General features: G+C 47.2%; 1 protein-coding gene across 1 annotated transcript; it reads right to left on the reverse strand.

The window, feature by feature from the left end:
• Positions 1-1,942: 1,942 nt before the first annotated feature.
• Positions 1,943-21,919, reverse strand: CIPC (CLOCK interacting pacemaker). Its single transcript, XM_026519443.3, has 4 exons — positions 21,765-21,919; positions 15,165-15,352; positions 8,568-8,737; positions 1,943-5,540 (listed from the first exon to the last, which is right to left on the reverse strand). Exons 2-4 carry the CDS (start codon positions 15,298-15,300, stop codon positions 4,647-4,649), a joined length of 1,200 nt encoding a protein of 399 aa, XP_026375228.2. The 5' UTR covers positions 15,301-15,352; positions 21,765-21,919; the 3' UTR covers positions 1,943-4,646.
• Between the last annotated feature and the right edge of the window lie 5,575 nt (positions 21,920-27,494).

Here is a 27,494-nt window from a genome sequence, read left to right on the forward strand (position 1 = left end):
TCGAGCCCCACATTGGGCTCCCTGTTCAGTGCAGAGCCTGCTTCTCCTTCTCCCTCTATCCTTCCCCTTGTTCATGCTCTCTCTCTAATAAATAAATAAAATCTTAAAAAAAAAAAAGTAGGACCTCATTTACATGGTTTGTGCCCATGTACCTTAAAAACAATGTTAAGTCAACCAAAAGCCTCCTTCTAACACTCGCAGAAACATCTTCCCTGGTGGGGCGGGGGGAGGAATCTGGACTGGAATGCAAGCTAATTGACATGCCCTCCAACATATACGACCAGTTATCCTTCAGTTCCAATGAAAGGAGGGAGCTGTTTGCAAATGACTGAGTAGGAAGGGCGTGATTTGATTTAACCCCAAACGATTCTCCTGTGGGGCTCATAATTCTTTGAGAGCAGGCTTTTATATGGGAATTGGCAAGTCCACGTTAGCTGCAGCCAGGAGATCACAAGAAAAGCAAAACCAATATGGACTGGCAAAATGCTTCCCTTCGAGCTACAGAGAAGTTAAAAATCCGACACAACGCTTTCAAATTAAGCACTAGGGACCTACTTTGTAGGTAGACACCCCAGGTTGTTTTAAATCTGCTCACCTGTAACACAGCTAGAGATCTTTCAAATAGTGAGGACTGGGAAGAACCGTGGGAAGAACAAATTCCGATCCTTCGTTATTCAGCCAGGAGTGATGCCTAGAGAGGCTCACTGATTTACCCAAAGCCACCCAGTTTATGAGGAACAGAGAGGACAGGGGCATGCAGGTCTTTAGACCCCGCTGCACCAGGCTACAGTCTGCCGTGATGCCATCCACGGGGTGGATCAAACAGGAGTCCTAGGCGGACAAGGATTTCCCCGTACAGGGATCAGGCCAAGGGGCCGGGGCCACAAACCCAAAAAACCGACTCCCCTTAATCTCTCAAGATCCACTTTGTGTGGTCTGCCTCTCTGGATGCCACTTCTTCTGGGAAGATGGTTCTCGATTTCAGGAGGGGCCCTCCCTAGCTATCTTGACATTTCATTTAAGTAGACTTAGAAAATTGTGTAGGACGGAAATAATGCTGTAAGAATTAGACTCCGACAACCCTCTAGGCCTTTACCTTGGGAAAAGCTTTTATTTTTCCAGTGTCTTAAAAATCGGGGGAGTGGCAGTTGGACTGGCCTTGGGGAGCAGGGAAGAGCAGAGCATTAGGAATCTACTCTAAGAAGCACGGAGGGAGGCCTGGAGTTGCCCTTGCTAAGGACCTCTGTGGTAGGAAGAACTTCATTTAATGTGGCATTAGTTTATCCAGAAGACAACTGTAGTTTCGACATTTGTAAAAGTGTCAGATCTGAAGAAAGAAATCATTGGATTGTATCCGACTCTCAGTCCTCCCAACCTACCCAATGTAAACCTCCAAGACACCAGGGAACACTGGACTATGCGTTTGCCTTAAGATAGCCTGCATTTCAAGTTCATACAGTTCAGTATCTAATCCCAACATTCCCAAGTGACCTGAGTACATATATTCGAAACTTAATTCAAATGCAGCTGAGCCCTGAACAACATGGGGCTTAGGGTTCCCCACTCACCCCCCCCCACCCCCACCCCCCTGCCGCACTGCCCTCGCAGTCAAAAATCCAAGCATAGGTTTGGACTCCTTAAAACCTTAAATACTAAAAAGCCTATTGTTGACCAGAAGACTTACCAGAACGAAACGGTCGAATAACACCTGTTTTATACGTTCTATGTATGATACACTGCATTCTTAAAATGACCTAAGCTGGAGGAAAGGAAAAGTTATGAAAACCGTAAGGAAGCGACATGTGTAGCACTGTACCGTCCTTCTCAACAGATATCCATGGAGAAGTGGTCCCTTCAGACCCATGCTGTTCAAGGGTCGACTGTCCTACTCTAGATTTCCCTTCGTTTTTTCAAGCACTTATAAAGCAAAAAGGCCGAATAGTTTTCAAGTAAGGGACTTTTATTTTTCTCTGACATTTCACAGTCAATTTCTACAAAACTTCATACTTCCTCAAAAGAATTCACATTTGGTAAATAAATCTCTACCCTAAAGAAGTCATAGCAGGAAAAACACTTCAATATATGCACTAGAGTTACTTTTCTGTTGAAGGAATCATAGTAAAGTCAGACAATACTATAATCAATAAAAAGCCACGAGTGTAATAAATTACAAATGTTATTAAACTCCGTTCCCATAACCAGTTCCATCAGCAGCTTTTTCTAGACTTGTCTCACCCCCGCCAACAAAATCGCAAAAGTTCTCTTTAAGTGTTGGTCTGAACTAAGAATCGCCTCTCACTTCCAGAAAACAGTGGCTCTGCCACGGTACTTCCTACCAGATCGAATCATGCCCGCTAAGACCATCGCTACTTACAGCCTCGTGCAACCCACGGAGCTCCTTCTGGTCTACTCCGAGGTTCCTCCATTTGCCGATCTGGCGTCTGGCCCCGAGTGTCTGGGAGCCTCAGTGGACCTCTTCTTCCAAGAACTAGCTTCCCTATTTGGCTTCATCTGCTCACAGCTCCACGAGGGAAAGAACACCCATGCTAACAGCCTAGAGAGACTTCCAGCACGAAGTCACACGATGAGAGAGGAGCCGGGAGGTGCTGCTTCCCCTGCCACTCAGCAGTGTGGATCAATGGTGGCTTTCATCATCTTTTACCATAACAGGAAGGGAAATGCAAATCTTAATCTAGGAAGAAGAGTCCAAGAGGCTGATAGTTCCACAGAGGGTTTTTCCGATGGAATAAATTTGGTTCTCAGCAAGTATGTTCAGATTTTTGACGCTCAGTAAGACTCATGACTGGCGCCCGGGCTGTTCTGAGTGCACCTGTCTTTGTAGCTTTGCTGCCAAATACTTGCTGCCAAAAAGGAAGCTTCCCAGCATGGTGTGCAGAGCAGAGCTGTCGTAGCACCACACACATTCAGGGCAGGCAGAGGGAGTGGGCCAAGAGGAGAATATTCAAAGGAGCTGAGAGTCTGCTTAAAGACACATTTGCTGGGATTTTGAAACTCCTTCAGAAAGCACATGGCAGATCATCATTCTGCACTGATCAGAGAGTGCAGAGATTTTACCAAGCCAGGTCTGAATTGGTCATATCTAAATCATACATGTTTAATAACAAAGTGGGGGCGATCTGAAGCCCGGAAATCTAAAAACCATGTGACAGTTGTAACTACCAGGTAAATGTGAGCATTAACTTCTGGCCTTGGTGAAACTTCCAGAGCATTTTTCTTTGCAGAAAAGGTGAAACTGGTCATACAGAATTTCTTATTAAGGTAATTTGTACGGAGATTTTCAAGAGGATGACATTTTTTAATGAGATAAAAAGTCTGAAATGGTACTACTCAGAAATCCCATTTACCTTTACCATGAAGCTCAACGAATCGGTATCATCTGGAAATTGGACCACACTCTCCATTTCTAGACGAACTTCAAATAACCAAACCCACACCTCTGGCTTTGCTGCCGACATCCAGTGCACGAAGGAAACGCAGAAGACTCTGCCCCGCCAGTGCTCCATGGCACTGTGACATGCGACAAATGAAAACTTTGGACAGGCAAAGAAAATCAGTACGAAGGATGGTTTCCAACGTTTTGGGCTGGTTTCCAACGTTTTGGGCACTTCAACGTCATGACCTCAGGATGATTTTAATTCAAAGTTGATCAAGCTTAGTGATCACTCCTTTCCTCTTTTACAAAAACAAAAGGGGATTAAAAAGGTGGCAGCAGGGTTAACTTACATTCTCAGAAGCCACAAAGCTATCTTTTGAGATTTTCACACATAAAACAGGTTGCATTGTTTCGAGAGAGGGGGGAAAAGCATAAATTTCCAGAATCCTCCAACTCCCAACCAAGAGATGCTGGCCATGTCTACTTTCTTCAGAGTCTAAGTCAAAAAAGCAATTCAGCAATTATAATTCCAGATGGTACTGAATCCATTCCATACTTTACAAATCTGAAGTATTTTGCCTACCAGTTTAAGTGAAGAGAAATCTGGCTTGTGATTAAAGTGTAAGAGTTCAATGGTGCCACCCTCTCCCCTTGACTTTCCAGTTCAGGAAGCCAGAGCGTCACATGATGAAGCGCTTGCGACCTCGGCCCAACCTGTGCCCGCGGCACTTTAGTGTTTGCCCAGATGGCGCGATGCCTTGTGGAACGAATGCAAGCATGCCTCCTCTCTCTCTGTGACTAAGACATTCAAGGGAAGCTCCACAAAGGGATCCTTCTGTCACCTACTCCCTGGCTTGACAGGTGTCACTCTGCGTGCTCCTCCCTATCACCCACTGTACCCTTGATCACAGTGAGTGTGTGGGATGGTGGGAGGTGACAGCCCCAAGAGCCCCACACAACCATCTCTCCTGCTTCGCCCCGTGACCCATCTAAGCACCTGCAGGCTAAGGAAAGGGGACTCGAGGGCGCTCCGCATCTGAGGTCCTCAGAGGCACGGGGCCGCATGTAAACTGTGTACAGACCACAGGTTAAGACAGTGGCCAGGTACTGGCATGTGGCTTCCTAAGTGAACTGCCCAAGAGTTTTAAGTGTGGAAGGAAAAGCTCTTACATAAGCTTTGGGAAACAGGATTTAGAAACAGCCAAAGAGTTAAAAAGAACCACTCAAGTAACAGGAAAATCTGCTCTCTGGGTTACATGTCTGGAGGGTCGGAGAATGCTTCTAGGTCACTGCCCGTATGCCTAGACCCCGAGGTTAAAGACGCCTGCAGCTTGGCCCAGGCCTGAGGAGCCCTGCTCTTGGTGGCTTCGATGAACAGCTGGGTCTGCTCCTTAAGCTGGTCTAGCTCCACCTGAGTCGCCTGGTTCTGGCGAATCAACTCCTTGGTTTTCAGCGTGATCTCCAGCAGACCGGACTTGTGCAGGACGACCAGGGTATTCTGAAAGCGCCTATGCTTGCTCTGCCGCTGCTCTGCGAAGAGCTCGGGGCTGCGGCAGAGGTGCTCGGCGGCCCACAGGGGCGAGCTGTAGCTGGCCGCCAGCGGCGAGAGCGGAGAGCTGCTCTCTAGGCCGTGCAGCGTGCTGTCTGACGCACAGACAGGACTGGCGGGGGAGGCAAAGGTCAGGCTGGGGGCTTTAGCCACGTGGCTGCTGGACACCGGCTGAAGGGACTGTGGACTCCCACCGGCCACCAAGGAGGGCACGCCCTGCAGAGCGGAGTCCTCGGCAAGCTTGGCCCCGGGGGGTGCCGGCGCCGGGGGGCTGGGGGGCACGGCGCCAGGCTTGGTCGGCTCACTGGAAGACAGGCTCGGCTCAAGTCTCTCGGCACAGACTTTCTTTTGCATCCCGCTTTCTCCTCTTTCTTCTGGGCTGAGGGAAAGGCCCCTTTTGCCTGGGTGGGGGGCTATTTTGGTGTAAGAATTTAGAATGGGCAAGTAGTTCCTGGAGTCCGACTTCTTGTCGCCGGCGTGACACGGGCTCACGGGAGACGGCACGGGTGGATGAAGGAACAGGAGCTGCGGCTGCGCCGAGATCACTTCGAAGGAGGGCTGGACGGTCCACGACTGGAGCTGGGATGAGCTGCTGCCCTGCACACAAAGGAGAAGAGCAGCACGCTGCCGTTACCCGCCGAGGAGAGGCGCTGGAAGCTTCTGTCAGGTACAGAGCTTCCCTCACATACGGGTAGTCCTTCTCAAGAACATGACTGGAAAAGTGGCCTGGAAATCCACCTGAGTCTGAAATCAGTGGTTTGGGGTTGTTTTTTTTTTTTAACCTTTCTTAAGGGAAAACTGAAGGAACTCTATTATTTTTATTCAAGTGTTATCTCTCAGAAAGAGAAACTGCAGGAAGATGAAGTAATGACAGGGTTAAGGTCACAACGGAGGCAATGAAAACATGGACAGTACAACGTCCTGACGTAAGTTGAAATGTGCTCAAGGCCATAAATGTGTCTTTACACCAAAGTCTGTCTTCATTTAGTTGTATCGGGGACCTCCTTCACCTGAAAATGAGGTTCGATCAGAGAGGTACATATTGTCGGGGCCCCTGTTTTTAAGTCGGTGACACCCAGTAACCAGAAAGCCATTCAAGAGAACAGTGCTTACGCAGTGCCCACCATGGGTGGGCACCGGGTGACGGTGTAAGTGCGTGCTCTCACTTCACCTCCCTAACGCCCATGAGGAGATACTGTTTCCTCTCATAAACGAGAAATGGAGGCTCAGTGGAAAGTGGAAATAACCTGCTTTAAGCCTCTAAGCTCCTAAGCGATGGAGCTAGGATTCCATCCTCGGTCTGACTCTCGAACCCATCCTAACCATTCACTATTCTCTGCTTTTGTTACATTACCCCTCGATTACACATTTTTATTCTTAAAGTATTGATTCAGATGGAAGTCTAATAAAGAAGGGCATGGCTACTTGTCTCCAGTATTTAAAAGCCAGTCCAGTTCCAACTCGGTCCCGAAGATATGCATGTAGATGAGGCTAGCAAGAGAGAACCCGACAGAGGTTCTTATCCTCAGTGGGGTCATTTGAGTGACCTGAAGCTAGGGACTCTCTTCCCGCATCTGCACACCATACTGCACACACTTCAGGTTCTTGGATGCCTGGCTAGGAACTTTAGGCCAAGTTCAACTACAGTTCATCTGTACAAAGGCCAGGATGACCCAGAGAGCCCATTCTGGAGGCCGGCTGGTGTTTGAACACACCCTGGGATGTGCATAAGCAGGCAGTGCCCAGCCTCATGACCACACTTCCTTGTCAGAGGCCCCAAATTAGGGGTCTTCTGAAGTAGAGACCAGCCTAGCCCACTCAGTCAGGAGCCAAACTTCGGGCTAGCCCCCTAGTCACTTAGGCCATAAGGACAAGACCTACGAGGAAAAAGGATCCAGAAACTATCTAACTCATTGCTCTCCCAAGATGATTTCAGTGGATTGTTCTTAATAATGCTGCTGTATGCCCACTGCCCTCATAGATACTCTGCTTATTTGTTCTAATCATTGGATTTGACAATGTATTATTCACACTGAAATCATCTGAGGGAACACGGGACAGGATTTTCGGCTTGGATAGGCTCTCAGAATCATTTCACATAAAGCCTTCATGTGAAAGATGAGCAAACTGACGTCCACGGTGGTTAAGTAATGATGGGCAAGACCACACGGTTCGGTGGCAGAGAGGGAATCAGACCCTCACAAGAAAAACACCTAAAAGCAAGCAGCAATAATCAAGACATCACACAATATGCAGAGATTTTTTTTTTTAAGTGTACAATTATTTTAATTTTAGAATGTGCTGGATTCAAGCATGTCTGAAAACACAAAACCAAACTCCTGGACTGCTCCTCTAGGTCAGCCTGCCCCTGAGCCTCCAAGCTCCTGATCGAGCCTAGCAGCCTTCCTTCCCGGAGGTCTTTGTCCTAAAGAACGCCGCTCTGCTGGAAAAGCCTACTCATTCCTCAACTGCGGGCTGCTCAGCCCTCAGGAGCTGCCAGCCTCGCCTCCAACAAAGAAGGCACATAAACACAGACAGACACACAAGAGAGCAAGAAGGGAGCAGGAGACGAAGGCAGGGAGAAAAAGAGCTGGGAGGGAAAAGAAAAAAAAACCCAAAAACCCAAGAAGCAAGTGGCACGGGGGGGGGGGGGACTGGACAATCTCATGTGGGCTCCATCTTGTGTCTTTATTTCCTCTCTTCAACAGGGACAACTATGCTTCCTCTGCCAAGGAAAAATCTTCAAATTCTTTCCCCCAAGTCATTAGGTTGCCTTGGTGAAAATCAGTTTGTGTTCCTCTGTAGTAATGAGGTAAACAGTTCAGACCTTAGGGGTTCCTGTCAGACTTTCGCCAGGTTCTTCTACCTAAGGTGGGAAGGTCAACACCACACAGCCAGATTTCCAACTTCACTAGCTGCAAGCAGCCTCACGCAAGAACCGATATGCTTCAGAGCAAAGAAGGGTAAGGTTCAGTGTTCTTTAGCCAAGTTCGTACGACTGAATTCTCTGTTTCAAATGCTGGGCTGAGCTTACATTTTCATTTCTAAAATCTTCTTTTCTTTCAAATCCAGACAATAATCACATCATATGCATAGTTACATAAAAAAGCCCGAACCAGGGCATTTTTCAATTCCACAACAATGCCGTGTGGACTCTACTGGGATAGCCATACCCAAACCAAAGAGCTGCTTTCTCACTAACAACATGGCTCTGAGAGAACACGGAAGTTGCCTCTACTGCTCAAATAAATACATCCTACATCTCTCAGTTCAAGGGCAACTCAAAAAGAGATTCTTCTGTTTCTACCCTCAATTCTGTCACATGTTAGAATGTACCATGGAAGTTACATTTCTGCTTCATTCCTTTATACATGACTAAAGAATTCTGGGGTCCCTTTGGACAAACCAGGAATACAGAAATAAAGCAGTCCTACTGTCTGGAAAATGGGAACACGGGTCATGATTACTGCACTCCTTCTGAAAACACTGTATAGAGCATACATCAGTGTGGTTCCAGTGGTCTGCTTCTAAAATCTCTCCTTGATGGAGAGGGAGAGACACTGTACACAGGGAGCTCAGGAACTTTAACGTGCAGACACATCAGGAGACAGCAGTCCTCCTCACCTGTTTGACCAGTACATTCTTCATGACAACCATCGGGGACAGCGCGGGGAAGGCACTGCCCGCGGTCTTGGAGTTCTGCCTTGGCCTGTCTTCTCGGCTCCAGCCTAAGGCGCTCAGCATGTCCTCGGACTCCATCTGCTCTGCCGAGCTCAGACACTCTGAGCTCCCATCTGCTGGGCAGAAGAATGGTCAGTTTGCATAGGCTCTAGGCTAGGGGCTAAGCAGACCTTCTAAGGAGTTAACGGACTTCTCGAAATGGAATGAACATTTGTGATATATGTTTTTGTGAATTTTTCTGAATGGGTCTTTAGCTTTCACTGTATTCTCAACGGAATCCACCATGACCCCACCTACCACAAACGATTACAAATCACTGCCCTAGGACAGCAGACTCCCTTTCTAACTCTACTACAGACAAAAGCTTGCATCCATCAGGGTTTATGTGAAAGTGATCATCTTCAGTCTACTGGAAAGACAGGGTGAAGGTTTCAAAGTCAGATCATTACTTTCAAGAATCTGCTGCTGAGAGGGGAGGGGGAGCGTGTGTGTGTGACCTGCGGCAGGATTTAGACCTCGAGACGCTCTGGGCACCACAAGATATAATAATAAAAACAAAACCAACCTGTAAACTTCAAAACTTATATCCATGCTGAAATTTAAATAGCTCCACCCTATATTTTCTAAGTGCACAATTCTGGGTATGCTCATCAAAGCCGAAATTTAAAATGTGTCTGTTAGCCCCTCCTACGAAAGAGGTGTTGGTACCCTAGGTGCACGCTGAGGGTGCCTCCTGGGGATCCTACACGATGGGAGATAGAAAGCTACTCTCTGAGGTAAAGAAAATGAGGTTGCCCCATGTGAAATGCATACGAAAAGGACTTAATAAGCCACCTGCTAGAGTAAACCGAGAGACTGCTCTGACCCCGCTGGTGCGGGTCTGGGAGTACACTAAGGGCTCGTCAAGACTCTCAGAGCAGTCTGGCTGAGGCAGAGCGGAAATGGGACTATAACTGAAATGAGGGTAACTGTCAACACTTGCATTTAATCAGAATCTCCAGTGATGTTTTTTAGAATTTACAGATGTGGGCCCCCCCCCCCAATCTACTGAACGACTTATCTGGTGCCCAGGCAAGTGGATTTTTCATAAAGCTCAAGGATTCCGAATATGCACCTCTAGTGAAGAACCAGGGGCAGAGACAAAGGAGCCCAGAAGCAAAATGCGTGTCTAGCGCATGGATCTTGGTTTCTAAACGCCACTCTGCACAAAAAGAAAAAACAGGGATCCTTGGAGAAACAGGTGAGTTCCAGTCAAGTCCTTGGCAGTGAAAAGTACAAGATAAGCCTGGACATCTTATTGTCCCAGAAAACAAGGAAGTGCTCAAACACAAATGGGGTCAAGTCGAAAAGACACAGAACTATCTAGAAGGAGCTCCCACTGGCCAAATGTGGGACAATTACATAGGACTGACAAACCGAATTACAAAAGAATTCCATGAATCCACAGTGGTACTCAAGGAGGTACCACAGCGGTACCCTGCTCTACAGAAGTGTCAGCTAATAAAGTGTGCACGGGATGATAAACCAGATCAGCATTTTTAAGCCACGAATGGAGTAACCGATTCAGGTAAGGATCGTCAGTGGTTGCTAAAACCACTGGTCAACAGTTTTTGGGAAACAGGATAGTCACACGGTGTCAAAGTATCATCCCATAAATTATGTACTAATTATAAAGAGAAAAGGGTACTTCTACAATAAAGAAATCCATGCTTACACATTACCTTAACCACGTGATCAGCCAGGGCATCACCAACAACAGACAAATTAGGAGTCTCATTATGTGCTGCGGTGGCAAAGATGTAACATCAAGAGTGTAGTCCTCTGGTCAAAAGAAAATGCTTATCCTGATTCTAGTAGTGGGGAAACTACCAGAAAAATCCAGAGTGTGAGACATTCTTTTTTTTTTTTTTTTAAAGATTTTATTTATTTATTCAACAGACATAGAGACAGCCAGAGACAGAGGGAACACAAGCAGGGGGAGTGGGAGAGGAAGAAGCAGGCTCATAGCGGAGGAGCCTGATGTGGGGCTCGATCCCATAACGCCGGGATCACGCCCTGAGCCGAAGGCAGACGCTTAACCGCTGTGCCACCCAGGCGCCCCAGAGTGTGAGACATTCTACAACAGGCCTCATTCATTCAAAAATGTCACCGTCATTAAAGAAAACAAAGGGAAGAAGGGGAGGAAGGAAAAGGCAAGGAGAGATGAGGACACTGTTCTACGCTGTTCTAAACTAAATCAGGCTAAAAAGGACAATTAAATGAAACGCACAATCCTCAACTGAACAAATTGACAAAAAGACCAACAGTTATAAAGGACATTATGGAGACAAGAGGGGAAATCTGAATATGGACTGTGGCTAATTAGTAACGACATCAATGTGAAAATTCTTGGTTATGACACTGATGTTGTAATTATACAGAAAAATGTTATTCTTTCAGGAGATTCGTACTCAAGTACATATGTTTATATATAGATCTATAGGTGTGAACAGAAAGAGGTGTGTATGTGTACAGAGAGATGAGACAATATGGCAGAATGATACCACTCAGTGGGTCTGAATGCAAGACGTCTGTGAAATTCGTTCCATCTTGTGTAGATCTGAAATTTTTCAAAACATAAAGTTGGGAAAACAACTCAAGTGGGAAGAACTACCTTGGTTTTACAAACCCCATCACGTTTCAAGGTCGCTGGAATGATAACTCAGGCACTGACGAACGCCCTCCCTGGCCCCTGGCCCAGGAGAGGCCGGAGGCATTCACGGGGGCCGCTTTCTGGGGCAGGACGATGATTTTTAATCCCACCTTATGTGTGAACAACACAGTGCTTCTTAAAGCACTTCGACAGAGAGAATAAGGCGCCCGTCAGAAGAACTATCCAGACTTTGGGACATACTACCAAACAAGTGGCCTGACAAGGCTGAGGTCTTTGGAAGGCATACCGAAGCGCCAGCATCCTGGCAATAACGGGTGGTAGGATTACGGATAATGTTTAGTTTCTTGTTTACATGTTCCTAAATTTCGAAGCTTCTACAATGAGCACGTATTACCTTCGTGATATGAAGAAGAGATGAAAAACAAACATGATATTAAAAGAAAAAAAAGAGACATTAGGCCTACAATGTTTCCCAAACCAGTCTGATCACAGAAATGACCAGACACATGTGTAAAAGGCAACAAAACCCACCTTTCAGGCCCTCCCGGAGATCTTCGCTATCGTAATCTCCAGGAGAGTCTGGTGATCAGTATTTTTTTTTTTTTTTAATTCTCCCTCAGAGAATGAACCCTGCCCCCACCTTGATCTCAGACTTCTAGGCTCCAGAACTGTGGGATGATAAACGCTCTGTGTCAGCCATCCGGTTTGTGATACTGTTATGGCAGTCCTAGCAAACTCATACACCATCCCAACCAATAAAAGTCTGACTACAATAACCTCAGCTTAATCCATGGCAATATTCTTATCATTCAGATAACAGGAACTGCACACGTCTCATGTGCCCCCCTCCCAAATTTCAACCATAATCTTAGCCCAGTCCCTGATGAGTATGGGCCAAAGGTCGGTATATACGGAATGCCAAAGCAAGGGAATCTTGTGGCTGTCTCATAGAAAACACCAGAAAGTGTGGACAGCCACACCAAATGTAGATTTTTTTTAAAAGATTTTATTTATTTATTTAAGAGAGAGAGAGACAGCGTGCAAGGGAGAGCGCAAGTGGGGGAGGGACAGAGGGGAGAGGGAGAAGCAAACTCCCCGCTGAGCAGCGAGTCCGATGTGGGCTCGTTCCCAAGACCCTGGGATCATGACCCGAGCTGAAGGCAGACACTTAACCGACTGAGCCACCCAAGCACCCATGTAGATTTATTTTAGTCCCCACACAGAGTATTTTCACTCCAGTGTAACAACTGTGAGTATCTCAGCCAAAGTGTATTCCCCATCACTGACTACTTCTGATAGGTTACTGAACGAATAAATGAGCTGGATCTAAAGAATTTCATCAGAGCTTGCTACTTAAGTACTGGGCTATAGTGTCAACGGTAGGGCCTCTGGAATCACACATCCTGGGCCTCAAATCCCATCTCTACCATTGACCAGTTGCCTGATCGTGGAAATTACGCTATCTTTTTTTTTTTTTTAAGATTTTATTTATTTATTTGACAGAGAGACAGTGAGAGAGAGAACACAACCAGGGAGAGCTGGAGAGGGAGAAGCAGGCTCCCCGCTGAGCATGGAGCCGGACGCAGGGCTCGATCCCAGGACCCTGGAATTGCGACCTGAGCCGAAGGCAGACGCTTCATGACTGAGCCACCCAGGTGTCCGTAATCTTTCTTTTTAAAAAACATTTTAAAAAATTTTTAAAAGATTGTATTTATGTATTTATTAGAGAGAGAGTGTGTGCACGTGCGCGTGAGCAGGGGAAGGAGCAGAGGGAGAGAGACAAGCAGACTGCGCTAAGCGGAGCCTAAGGAGGGGCCTGATGCAGGGTTCAGTCCCACGACCCTCAGATCATGACTTGAGCTGAAATCAAGAGTTGGATGCTTAACAGACTGAGCTACCCAGGCCCCCGGAAATCATGTAATATTTCTATGCCTCAATTTCCTCATCTGTAAAATGGGGAACATAATAGTTACTTTCTTACAAGATAGTTGTTATGATTTACTTTCTGTGAACTACTTAGCATGATCCATGCCACGATGTGCTGTGGCTGGTTCCTACCAGCTCATACGGACTAACAGTATACATCTTTTCTAATTCCCTAAATCTTCCCCTCCCCACATTTGATAACATGGCATTAGTAGCTTGACATCAATTGGTCCTGGTGAGAGCGTATGCACCACGGAAACGGGCAAACATTATACATCAGGGGCTGGCTTGCCCACCAGCCATTGGTTATGCAGAACTTCTATGGTAACTTCTATATAAATGTTAACATCATTATTATTACTCAGTAGGTACTCCCACTTCCTTGTGAGTTTGAGAAGGCATTCTGCTAACTAAATGAGTAACACTGATGAGATTCCTTTAACAACTGATGACCTCAGGGGAATCAGGACATACCTGGGTGGTGGTGGTTGGTATTTTTTTTTTTTTTTTAAGATTTTATTTATTTGAGAGACAGAGCACGAGGAGGGGGGAGGAGCAGAGGGAGAGGGAGAAGCAGACTCCCCGCTGAGCGGGGAGCTGATGTGGGGCTTGATTCCAGGACCCTGAGATCATGACCTGAGCCGAAGGCAGATGTTCAACCAACTGAGCCACCCAGGTGCCCCTATTTTTCCCTTTTTATGTCACTTTGCATTTTATTTCTATTGTCAGTTTCCATTGAGAACCTTCTTGGACACTCTTCTAGGTGCCTGGGCTACATCAGTAAACAAAGAGTCCTGCTCTATAGGAGCTTATAAGTCTTTTTTTTTTTTTTTTTTGGTGATCAGTGTTTTTAACAAGAATCTCAGATGAGCCTTACGATGAGTCAAGCTTGGGGAACAACGCTGAGAGAGAAGAAAAACCCAAAGGGCTAACAAGCTGGCCCTCCTTCCCTGAACTGTCCTTACTCTAATCCTTCGATCAGTTGGTACTCTGTTCCTCTCTGAGCAACAGTCTATTTATAATTTGGCTTCTCATGCAGCATGCCTACAGGGAGAAAACACACCAATCTAGCGAGGAGAGAGTTCTAATTTTCCTCACAGCTGCGTTTCTCACTATAAATTAATAAATCAACAAAATGGATTGATTAGTCTCTGTGAAGCAGGATAACATAAATCTTCCTCTAGGAGAGGGGCTCTACTCTCAGGATGCTCACCCAGCCAGAATCCCCTGGCATCATCTCTCTGCATCCTCTTGGCCAAAGACGTTGACACTAGAGCCACATTTAAGCCATTACCCTCAAACCTGGAAATAAAAGCACCCAGCACAAAATTAAAAGATTTGCTGTATAGGCAGCTAGCCCTTTCAGATAAGGTTTAAAATGAGCTAGTGAGGAAACCTGAAAACTGTTCTACTTGCTTGTCTCTAACAGAGTCTCCAGTCTGGAACTGTACTAGGGGTCTCATAGTCCAAATACAAAAATGCACAGATCCTGGCAGGGATGGGTTGTGGGGGGAACTGTTTTTAGACATGGCAAAATTACCTTCTTAGCGAGAACAGTTATCTTAAATGACATGCTACTTTTGTTTCATTTGCTACATGGTGACCCCGCGCAGTCATACTTTTCTTCCAGCAATGTAGCTGGAAAAGGAGCTAAGACAACAGAATGGTGAGTATTTAAGTATTTTTTTCCAGTAACCGCGTGCAACAGTTGGACATGTAAGATTTAAAGCTGAGAGAGTCTGAGTTGAAAAAAGACGGCTGATCATTCCTTCAGAACTAAGCCCCGGTGACTCTGACGGGTAGCCCCCCACATGGCTCCAGAATTACCATTTTGAGAGATCAGGTAGTTATTTATCACGTACATGAAAGCTTCCCACATTTATCACACAAATGAGTTTTAGGGAGGATGTTTTTCAGGCAAATCATTCATTGCAATGTGGAAGGAATAAGGTATCTTTAACCTGAAAATCCAGAGTCCTTATCTGACTCAGCAGCGGCCATGCCGAGTTGACGAGCCACCTTCTTCATCTCTGTGCCTTTGCCCAGCTTGGCCGAGAGTCTTCTGGGGCTCTCTCGGGACAGGTTTTTCCTCTCCATGTTTCACCGGGCTAGAAGTGGCTTCATCGGTCCTCCTTGCATCTGGGTTGCCCTGGGAGAAACAACAATTACGTAAGAAGACAGTGCCTGGAGAGCTGACACGGGTGATCGGCTGGTGAGCAAAGCGAGGGCAGAGAACACTGGCCTCGCCCACTTCCTCCGTATTTTCTCAGAGGCCTCCGCTTACACAGGCTTTAAGTTGGCTACACAGGAGAATGGTTTCCACCCAAAAGGAGGTTCACTGTCCTCTCCTGCCCTCAAATTCCATTACAAATTCAGGGCACACAAACAACGCTCAGTAGAAGCTTTGTAAACTGCTAACAAAGGCACACTTGATTAGGCTTTTTGGAAGGGGTAACTCCCCCCCTCCCCGAGGAAGGGGCGAGAGGTGATGTCCATCTTGGACAAGGCTTGCCTTCCCAGCATGCACTGGCAGGCTCCGGACCTGGTACCACCGCCCATAGTAGAGTTGCTCAAACTAACCTTTCACGGCTTCGGATGAGGTACCGAACAGAGTCAACACAGCTCCTCATATGTGCAGGCTACATTTTGGCTTAAAAAGAACTTTTCTGCACAAATAAGATCATGCATAGTAGTGCTTTGATTCTATACAAGTCCACACACAACATGACTGCTGTAAATGTCCTCCTCAGTTGCTATTCCATTTTACAGAGGAGGAAGCTGAGGCTCAGGTTAAGTGACAGTCATTTAGAAATAGTTATCCAAGGGCGTCTGGGTGGCTCACTCATTTGGGCATCTGCCTTCGGCTCAGGTCATGATCCCAGGGTCCTGGGGTCAAGCCCCGCATCAGGCTCCCTGCTCGGCGGGAAGCCTGCTTCTCCCTCTCCCACTCCCCTGCTTGTGTTCCTTCTCTCGCTGTGTCTGTCAAATAAATAAAATCTTAAAAAAAAAAAAAAAAAAGAGGGGCGCCTGGGTGGCTCAGTTGTTAAGCGTCTGCCTTCGGCTCAGGACGTGATCCTGGCGTTCTGGGATCGAGCCCCACATCAGGCTCCTCCGCTGGGAGCCTGCTTCTTCCTCTCCCACTCCCCCTGCTTGTGTCCCCTCTCTCGCTGGCTGTATCTCTCTCTGTCAAATGAATAAATAAAATCTTTAAATAAATAAATAAATAAATAAATGAAAGAAAGGAAGGAAGGAAGGAAGGAAGGAAGGAAGAAAGAAAGGAGTGAGTTATACAGTGCCCGCTATGAAGCAGGCATGGTGCTAGGGCCAATACAAAGTGCACAGAAGGGATATGGTCGCTAGCCTGCTGGAGCTCATGGTCTAGAAAGCCAGACAGATACTAATCAAGTAATCGTACAATTACTTAATCACTATTTTTTTTTAAAGATTTTATTTATTTTGAGAGAGAGAGAAAGAATGAGTGGGGTGGGGGAAGGGGCAGAGGGAGAGGGAGAAACAGGCTCTCTGCTGAGCAGCTGAGCAGGGAGCCAGATGTGGGGGTCAATCCCAGGACCCCAGGATCGTGATCTGAGCTGAAGGCAGACACTTAACCGAATGAGCCACCCAGGCGCCCCACTTAATCACTATTTTTGATAACTGCTGTGAAGGGGAGGGGCTAACAGTCTGGGGTGGGGGGTACTGGGCAAGGGAAGGCTTTCCTGAGGAAGTGACATGTAGCTGGGATCCAGAGGAGTTAGCCAGGGGAAGGGGGATGAGTGGGACATGGCCCTGTGAAGGCCCTAAAGGAGCAAAGAATCTGACACATTCAAAGAGTTGAGAGGCCAGGGAGGCCAGAGCACAGTGCAGGGGGAGTAGAAGGCCATGCACTTGTGCCTAGAGGGATTGGTGGGGGCCAGATGGACAGTGCCGTATAACACATGATCAATCACCATTTTCAAAGCATTTTAGATGCTGGACTCAGATTAAAATGCAGAGAGGCAAGAGAGGCACTGGGTTCATTCGGATACTACCACGGTAGCCCAGATGAATTAAAATGGTGGCAGTGGAGGTGGAGAGAAGGGAACAGACTGGAGATATATTTAGAAGGAAGACTTGATGGGGTTGGTGATTGCATGTTGGGAGGTAGATAGTGGGACCATTTCCTAGACTAGGCAGCCCAAGAAGGGCACAGAGGGACTGGGTGGCGTGGTTAGGCCGGTCTAATCTTGGCCATGCAGAGAGAGGTGGCTGTGGTCATCCAAGTGGAGGTGCTGGGGAGGCTGTCACATGTACAAGTCAGGATCCCAGAGAAGCTAAAGAAGCCTAGACTTGCCCCAGTGACACACAACAAGCCCACAGCAGATCCAGAACTTGGCTAACAGTGCAAAGAATGAGACAAATGAACCCTTCTAAGGGCTGGCAGAGGCTGAGAACATTCCAGATATTTTAACAAGGCCATGTGAGTCCCCATGGAATGGCAGTGGCTAAGGATAGCATGATAAGAACACAAAGGCTATTGCAGGGATAAAGAGGACAGGGAAAATGGCAATGACGATGAAAACTGGGTAGGCAATAAGGTCTGAATGTTTGTGTACCCCCAGAATTCATATATTGAAATCCTAACCCCCAGAGAGGATAGTATTAGGAGGTGGGGCCTTTAGGAGGTGCTTAAATCATGACAGTGGAGCCCTCGAGAATGGGATTAGTGCGTTACAAGGAGACTCCAGAGAGATCCCGTGCCCCTTCCACCACAGGCGGACAGTGAACACTCTGTGACCTGGAAGATGACTGTGTTGGCCCCCCGACCTTGGACGTCCAGCTTCTAGAACTGTGAGAAATACATTTGTGTTGTTTATAAGCTACCTGGTCTGTGCTGTTTTGTTACAGGAGCATGAATGGACCAAGATACTCAGTATAAGCAATGCCTGGTAATGTTTTAACTCACAGTCCACTTACGACTCCATCCATTGTCCTTCTGAGTGGAGAGAAACATGAGCGCCCCGCCAAAGGGCACTGTATTTGGAATACCCTGAAATGCCAAGTCTGAACACTTCTCTAGCAGAGGATATAGTGAAGAACATCGACTACTCCAGAAGTAGAGGAGCGATTCAAGATAAAATTAAAGACGAGGATATTTACAAGCATCCTTGAGCAACCCTGTTTTCTTGCTCACACTTTTGCATGCAGTAGAAGTGGACTAAAGGGAACTTATCTGAATGAGATTGAATTTTAAACACAACTCCAAGTAAAAATTACTTGGTAGCCTACCTAACTCATTCAAGGGGACTGGCTTCCCCATTCAATCCATGTCAAACGAAGCACTCTTGGTCACAAGTTAAGTTCTATGTGCATAAAGGATAAACAATGGCACTGCCTCATCTCGCATAGCACAATGGAGAAGCAGTGCCTCTATTGAGTGGCTATGAAATCTGACAGCATGAATAATCCAGTTTAAAAAGGAGACCAAAATGTAGAACTGTATCTCTCATTAAATCAGGATCCTTTTGTATGGAACCCAACAAATGTGCACAGTTTCATCTTCCTGAGTAATACCATCGAAAGGCCACAGGAAGCTTCTTCAAACGGAAGGAGGTGCAGCTGGTGGACGGACAATCAGACTCAGGCAAGTCTGACCCTGCTGTTGACTTAGGTCAGGAAGGTAGCTCTCATGTTCGCTGCAACTGATTGAGTGCTTGGCAAAGTTTTCACATTATCTTACTAGATATGAATTATTTTACGGGTATTTTAGATAAAGCATCCCAATTTAGTCTACAGTCCTTTTGATAAGACAACAAAAAAGGTCTTGCTACCGTTACTAAAGTATGGTCAACAGAACTACAGAAGATACACGGGACTTTTCTGGCTCATTGAGAATGTGCATAATTGTGGAATCAAAACACAAACGTTGACTAATAGGTTAAAGGGAGAACAGATGCAAAAATGTTAAACCCTAAATTGGTGGCAGTTGGAAATAAAGAACGCATAATCCACTTTAGAAGAGCAAACAGACTACTTTGGATGTGGAAGTGACTAAAAATATGAAAGCCTCTGTCCGAAGTAAAGTTCTTTTTAAGCAACAGAAAGCCTTAGTGTCTTAGGAAGATGGGATGGACAACGAAGGGCTACATACCCTGCCTTGACCTCTCTTGTTTGAGAGGAGACACACCGCCTTCCCGGGAGTGGCACTGGGGACATCAATTCAGCAGTGAACAACAGACCCACGCAGGCACAGTGGCATATGAGGCCCAGGACACGAGAAAAGCACACAGTGATGGCATTTACCACCACCGCTCTCAAACCCAGAGCCACGCAAACGGCAGTCTGAAAACCTCAAGATTTTTTTCCTCCTCAATATTATTTGACAATCAAGTTAGATGCTCATAAGCTGACTAGCGGTTGAAAACGGGTTACTAAGCTCTTACCCACCATGCCATCTCCTGCTTCCTGGCACAGACTGGAAACCACTAATGCTGCTTTACAAACATCTGAGATCCTCACATGCCTGACTCTCTGTTGAAAGGACCCCAACTTCAGCTCCCCAAGACTGTCAGAATCGACCCTAACTGGGCCTCTTCTACGTGCATATGTGACACATTGTCCAAAACATTCCCAGAGGGAATAGTACACATAAAACTCATAATGGAAAGTGAATCAATAAATAGAGAAGTTTATATAAATAGGTATAACATAAAATTCTAGCAAGTGTTCCACAGCACTTGGCTCTTCTATTTTTACACTCCTTACATGAGAGTCTAGTTATCTATCTCCTCAATCTCAAAAGTTTTTTTTAAATCTTTGCAACCTCAACCCCCAACAACTAATGTGTGACTGCTCAACAGAATAATACATTCCAACAAATCTTCTGTCCTGCTGAGTCTCGCTGACAGCCTAGCAGCTTAGCTGTCACTGAAATACCTGAACAGCTTGAAGGTCAAGACTGTGCATTTCCAAACACCATGGTCATCTCAAGATCTAACTTCCAGGTCTGGTCTCTTGCGGGAAACAGGTATCTCATCTACCCCTGATTCTAAGGTGAAACCTCAGGGATAAATCCATCAACCGGAATTAAAGGTTGCTAACCCACAAACAATCTTCATGGAGATTTAGGCTTATGACAAAAGGGAGACCCAAGGTTTACAAGGAAAGGATCTGAAATGCTGCTCTCAGATCTTTCCTTTTATAGACTCTTGGCAACTTTCCCCAGAGCTCAAGTTCCCTTTAAAATGTATCACGTGGATAACATGCGTGCACGGACAGAGGTGTGAGGTGAAAGCCCAAGCAGAGGCTTAAACACAAAAAAGCACAAGGCCATAGAAATTAAGACCTTACCACCCAGAAAATCACGAGTAATCCCAGTTAGAATTGGAAATACATTACTAGCTTTTCCTTGAAGCTATTCTGTCTTGGTCTCCATGCGGGAGATACCATTCTGGGGAAATGTCTGTGTGCTTTAACAGAGGGAAGACCCCCCCCCCAAACCTAAATCTCAAATATTCATTTTCCCCTTTGCATCCATTTCCATTCTCCAACTTGGCTGCAAATTTATGCCAAAGATCCTGAACCCCATTTCTATACAATGTCCTCTGTTTGGAACCAGATATGGCTCCCTCCATTTTCCTCTTCCAAAGAGGAGATAAGATTAGAGAAATTCTCCAAATCCCCAGCTTCCAGAAGGGTTCACAGTAACAGTGCCCACCTCCCCATCCGCACTGGCCCACGCTGCATCTGTGCCAGCCAGCAGGAGCACCCTCCAGGCATCCACCAGCCTGCCAGATCAGCAAGGCAGAACTGGGCAGACCCTAGGACCGTGCTGTGACTGGCATACCACCAGACTCCCAGGGCAAACGCCCAGGCAATGGGTAATTGCCAGGACTTGGGCAATAACAAGGAGCCTGACTGCGGCCTGTGCCCCGGGCCTGGAACAGAACTCCCCGAAACGCACCCCCTAACCACTAACTCCTTATTTGGCACTGTGCACACCTTCTCTCCCACCTCCCCACGCCCTGGCACCATACCTGGCAAGCTGGCCACCCAGGAGAAATAACCAGCTAAGTGGGTGACAGCAGGTCTCTACAAAAGACAGCACACCTGCGTCCCGGGCCCAGGACGGGGCACTATGTCCACCTCCAAGCAGGAGGCCCAGGAAGCTCACCGGGTTACCTGCCCCGCCCCCACTCACCTGCCCATTACCTGCCCCTCTCTCAGAGCCCTGCAGGCCTGCGGGCTCTCCGCCGCTGCCCAGACGCCCAGCAGGGCTAGACCAGGGCTCACCCGCCCTGACTGCGTACCCCACTCGCTCCCCATACAAGTCCCCTCCCCACACACAGCCCCCAGTCTCCCGAGATCCCCTCTCCCACGCAGCCGCGCCCCTCGCAGCAAAAGCAACCAACTAAAAGGGAAACAGACGCACCGCCTCCCGCTCCCACCATTTGGCCCTCTGACCCCCGAAAGTCCTGTCCTCTCTCTTGCCTACGTCGCTTCCCTTCTCTCCCCTACTCCTGCCTCCTTTCTCCACGCTCCCCGCGCGAACCCTCTGCCCACGGGCCCAACCCTCCCTCTCTCACCTAGGGCCGAGGTCGCCTCTCCACGACCGGCCCCGCGGGTCAGGCGGCGCATGCGCGAGCCCGGCCCGACGGCTCCATGACAACCCGGTCGGCGCCGCGTCTCAAGCTATTCCCTCCGCCAGCTCCCACCTCCCGCCTCCCGCCCCTTTCTCCTCCCTCCGCCTCCGCGGCGGCGGTCTCCGGCCACGTGACTCGGCTCGGATGACCCGGCACCATGGAGACTGTCGACGGTTCTCCTAGAAGGGCCCTCCCCACCGGAAGGCGAGGCAGGCACGCCTCTCAGGGAGGGGCGGACGTCCCTAAGAGGCCTGCGCTCTCTCCGCGGAAGGCGGGCGTCTCTATGGTTGGTTCCCCGGGCTCGCCGCCATTTTGTGCCGGGACCTTGAGCGAAGAGCCGCCGGGGCACGGCTTCGAGGCGGGGTTTTGAGGAGCCACGGGTGGGCGGGCTTCTAGCAGACAGGGTAGGAGGCGTGATTCTGCTGCGGGAGCGGGTGAGGGGTGGCCGGGAATGGCTCTCTCGGTCTGTACGCAGAGACACCCTTAGGGTTGGGGACCGGAACAGGCCTGCTGACGTGCACGTGAGGCCGAGGCGGTGGCGTCCGGCGTGGGACGGCGGGCGGGCACCCTCGCCGCGGTCTGGGCCTGGCGGAGGCGTGCCCCAGCGCCCCGCCGGCAGCTCACGTTTTCGCCACGCCTGCCGCGGCGGTTGGCTGGCATTCCCGGCTACGTCTCCAGACAGCCCTCCACGAGGCAGGGACACAATCAGTATTTCTGTTGGATGGTTTCACGTTCTTTGATGTCTGACTCCCATTGTCCCGTGCGACTGTCCGAGCTGCCTGGTTTAATGTGGATACTGTCTCCCCTGCCAGATTTTGGTGAAGTGTCACAATGAGCACACCTGTAATAGTTAAAGAAAAAGGGGTTGGGATCAATTCTCTTGCAGCATCGGATGAGTGAGGGTTACTAATTAGGTTAGAAAAACGTCCTTCTCGGGTGAATTTGAAGAGACCGACAGGTGGAGGCAAGTTCTAGAGCTGCCCTGGCCAGTCCGGTAGCCACTAATCACTAGGGAGTATTGAACTAATCAAAATACAGAATTTCAGTTTCTCATTTGCACTAGCCACGTTTTAAACCCTTAATGACCACATATAACTAATGGCTACCTTATTGGACAGCGCAGATTATAGCACATTGTCAGTATACACAGAGTTGTATTCGACCGCGCTGATGTAGATCACGGGATGGGGAAATCGCCCTGTGTTGGTAATCTAAGTCTTTGTAAGCACTGCTAGGTCATGGTTAATCACGTTAGTCCTCTAGACACAGATAATGCTAATGCATTATTGCATATGAATGTATTTATTAGCATAAGCCCCACCAACAAATAATTGAATGCCTACAGCATGTAAAGCTTTTGTTGAGGGGATGGAGGGAATGAAAACAATAGTTAACAATTACCAAGTAATTAAGAGCCAGGCAGCTTTACATGCATTGTCTTAACGATGCTTCTGCAAATTTATGAGGTTGGTGCTAGTATGGTTTGTAGTTGATAGATGAGAGCGCTGAGGTTTATGCTCATGATGACACAAAATACGAAGTCCAAGATCTTAACCATTAACCCTACTGCTTCTTTTGGGGGTGAAATAAAAGAGTTTTTATCTTCAGATAACCTTAGAATCTGATACGGGAAAGACATGCTCTAATAAACTATATGAGAATGTGGTCAATGCCAGGGGATTCTGAACATAATCTAATTAATAAAATGAAGGAAGAAAAAAATAGCCTTCAGTTGTTTGTTGGAGAAGGAAGAGAGGGTAAAGCTTTAAGAAAAGCTCGTTTTACAATAATGGAAGTAGATGAGGGCATAATGCATACCAGACAAAAGAGAATAAATGAAATAAGCCAAAGCATGAGGATTACTTGAGTCCTATAAAGGTGCAAGTAAGCCGGACTTACCTGATTTTACCTATCTTATGAGCAGAGACCCATGCTGTATCAATAACTTGAACTTCAAAGGCAACTTTGCTAATGGAACCAAGTGCATCAGACCAATTTACTGATAGGTGTGATTTTTATTGAGTATGATTCTTTATCATTAATGATATAAAATAAGCAATTCATGAAAATGGGTAATTTTTTTAAAATGGGTAATATTTTTATATAGCCATACCAATGTAAAAAAAATTTTGTTCCTGGCTTTGTTAATTTGCCAGGGTTTGTAAATCAGCATCTTGGTTGATAGTTTCCTGGTGACATGACATCTTTAATCTTTACTGTCGCACCCATGTTCAGGCTAAGGTTCCTATGATGGAGAGTGGGTTTCCAAGCACAGCGTCTTCTTGCTGTAGAGTCTTTTCCATTTGGAGTCCTCAGTACACGTTGTGGTTAAAGACTCATTTTGCCACCACCACTGCCAGCAGGGGGAGACCTGCTCCCTTAAATGGTACACTCAAGGCTTTGCAACTTGGCTTCTTTCCTTTCTCCTGTCACGGAGTGCCACAGTCTGGAGCCAGAAGCTGCGCTTCCACCCAGCCTCTTTCATTAAGTTGTTAACTCCCCCAACCATGCGAGGATTTGCATTTTCAATCCTGCATGAGGGTACCATGAAGAGTCAACCTTGTGCTGAGTTTCATTTGAAGAAATTTTCAAGTATATGATATGGTATATAATTTAAAATACTTATAAATAATTGTATAATACTTATTTTAATATTTAAAGTTGAATTTAAAATTAAAGTTAGTTTAGAACTATTTTAAAGTAATTAAAATAGTGTAATATCAGTGAAAGTATTCAAAAGATCGAGTTTCAAATCCCCGCTTCTTTCAATACCATTTTATAAAAGAAGGGCATTTAAAAAAATTTTTTTTAAAGATTTTATTTATTTCTTAGAGTGTGTGCGGGAGAGAGCATGAGCAGTGGAGAGGGGCAGAGAGAGAAGGAGAAGCAGACTCCCCAGTGAGCAGGGGAACCTGTTACGGGGCTTGATCCCAGGATCCCAGGACCCTGGGATCATGACCTGAGCTGAAGGCAGACACTTAACTGACCGAGCCACCCAGGCGTCCCTAAAAGAAGGGCATTTTAACGTCTTCCCCCATATATACACAGAAAGGAAGATAGGCCATCACCTCATGACTTAAAAATTAAATAATTTCTCCTTTATGAAAAATTCATTGCATGATTCTTATTTTTCCAGTTTTCCTGAGGACCAGTGAAAACATCACCCTAAGGACTGGCATCAGTTCTTGGACCAGCGTTTGAGAACCATCTGTTTTATTTTTCCAAACCTTAGCCTGGTCATCTGTAAAATAGTTAGCCTCTAGTCTGAATCTGGCAGTATTAGCACTGACCACGTCACAGTGTGTTAAGAGGCTTGCTGGGATGGTAGGTATATGTGCGCTTCGGAGTCCCAGAGCCAGGATTCAGTGAGAGAAGAGGGCAGAGGGATCTACACATCCCAGGCTGGCAGGGGCAGAAGTGGGTGAAAGTGGAATGCATGCTCCTTTTTTCCTTAGCAGTCCGGTGACTAGGCCCCCCACAGCCAGCTTGGTTTGGGGCTCACATTCTCAGAGGCTCTGAAAGAGCAGGAGCAGCAAAGAATAACATTTAGGTTGTGATCAGGACAGTAATATACAGGCACGGCTTTGGTTTCAGGGGCAGTGGCAGCCCCTTCCAAATAGCTCTCTAACTTCCCGCCTGTACCTGAAATTCTCATAAGTAAAATTGCTTGACATGCAATTAGTCTAGAACCCAAGACAAATTTTTTCTCAGGACCACCAACACAGAGTGCTTACTATTTGCCAGACACTGTCTTAAGTGTTTTGCCTAGATTTATTAATTTAATCCTCACAGAGTCCCATGAGGTGGTTGTGGTATCACTAGTTTCATTTTACAGAGGAGTAAACTAAGGTAAAGACGCCATGTCACTTGCCAGGGTGGCTGGTAGTAAAGAGTGGAGCCAGGATTTGAATTCCACAGTCCTTGCTTTTAGCCATCTGCAAGACTGCCTCCATATTACAGTGGAAGTGGTACCACCACACCCTTTCCTGCTGTGCTGAGGAGGAGGCCAGTGGGGAGCCAGAAGGCACTAGGTACAGCCCTTGTGCAGGAAAGGATGCCAGGAATGGAGACTGCACACCACAAAGGCAAACTTTGCAGACAACACTTCCATCTGGTCTACTCTGCCCGTGGTAGAGATAGTTGGGGGGTGGGGGCGGAAGGTAATGCTGATTTCAAACCTCTCACCAGCTGTCTTTTACCTGTTAGGTCTACCTAGAATCTTTATAGTGGAAATATTTTATTTTTTAAAGATTTTATTTATTTGAGCATAAACACACACACACACACACACACACACACACGACAGAGAGAGAGAGAGAGAGAGAGAGAGGAGCAAGGGGAGAGGCAGAAGCAGACTCCCCACTGAGCAGGGAGCCTGATTGGGGAGGGGGCTCAATACGGGACTCTGGGATCATGACCCAGGTGCCACTATAGCGGAAATATTTTAAAAGTGTCCTCTCCCCACACTGAATATGAAGTTTTTGACATACACTCACAATTTCTCTTTCACTCGATGACCCAGAAAGCTGTTCAATTTCCCCTTTGTGTAAAACCATTTGGTTTTTAACTTGTTGGTTCTCCCGGGCCACATCTCATATCTTGCCTTATGGGCTCCTCTTCCTTCTGTAAATAGCCCTGGGATCTCAGCTGTGTTCCCCAGCATGGGGCTGCCAGCAGGCAGGGAATGCAGGCCAGGGCAGCAGAAAGCCGAAGGGGGCCGGGGCCCTTCAGTGGAACCCGACACTTTAGTGATAGGAAGCTGGCTACAAAGCCCAAGATCAGGACCAGCCTCTACACAGACATTAATTATTCCCCAGATGAAACACGTGCCGTCTCTGGTGGCTTGATCTAGACTGGTTTGCATGGCAATTTCTTGGGTACCTATCTGCCTTCCCCACTGCAGTCTAAACACCTTTAGGGCAGGGATTACATCTGTTTTTCTCCCACAAAGCAAAAAACACCACACAGTAAGTATTCAACCAAGTTGTCACTAGTGGGACCCCTGCTTCCTGAAAATTTGACCATGCACTCACACATCACCGACAAGGCTCTAGAAAAGGAAACCTGCACCAGCCTGGGGAGGGGGTCACTTATATGGCCATTGGTGCAAGACGAGACTGGAGAGCTTTTCTTTCGTTAGTTCCCTGACACCCTCTGCTCTGCCCCACCTCCAAACCTTTGGCACAGAACAGTATCTATCACTGCGGCTTGTTCAAAGGCGGGTGAAGGTCGCTGCTGACAGGTTTCCTCAACACTTAGCAATTCTGGCGAAGAAATTCCAGAGCCTCTGTTGTTCTTACCATACCCCCACCCTGCCAGAGTCAAGGTCTCTCCTGTTCTGGGCATTTGCTCAACAATGCCGGTGAATCCTCCTCCCTAACGTTTGATTTGGCTCTATTGGAGTGGCTGACTTTGTTTGGAATTCTGTGAAGAACCTTCTAAAACCCAGTAGTCAAGAGAGGTGACCGATGTAGTGAGCGGCTCTCCTTTGCAGACAGAGACAAGCCCACAACGTCACACATGAGCACTCCTTTTTCCAGCACCGGCTAGGCAGGGCTGGTCCTTGTGACAAGCTTCGCAAAGCATGGTTGGCCAGCTGGGCTAGTTTAAGTCAGCATCACCAGAGGTTGGATAAATGGGCACCAGATGCTCGGTTGAAGCCTTCCCCAGCTG

Source organism: Ursus arctos, unplaced genomic scaffold (assembly GCF_023065955.2).
Source record: "Ursus arctos isolate Adak ecotype North America unplaced genomic scaffold, UrsArc2.0 scaffold_25, whole genome shotgun sequence".
NCBI lineage: Eukaryota > Metazoa > Chordata > Mammalia > Carnivora > Ursidae > Ursus > Ursus arctos.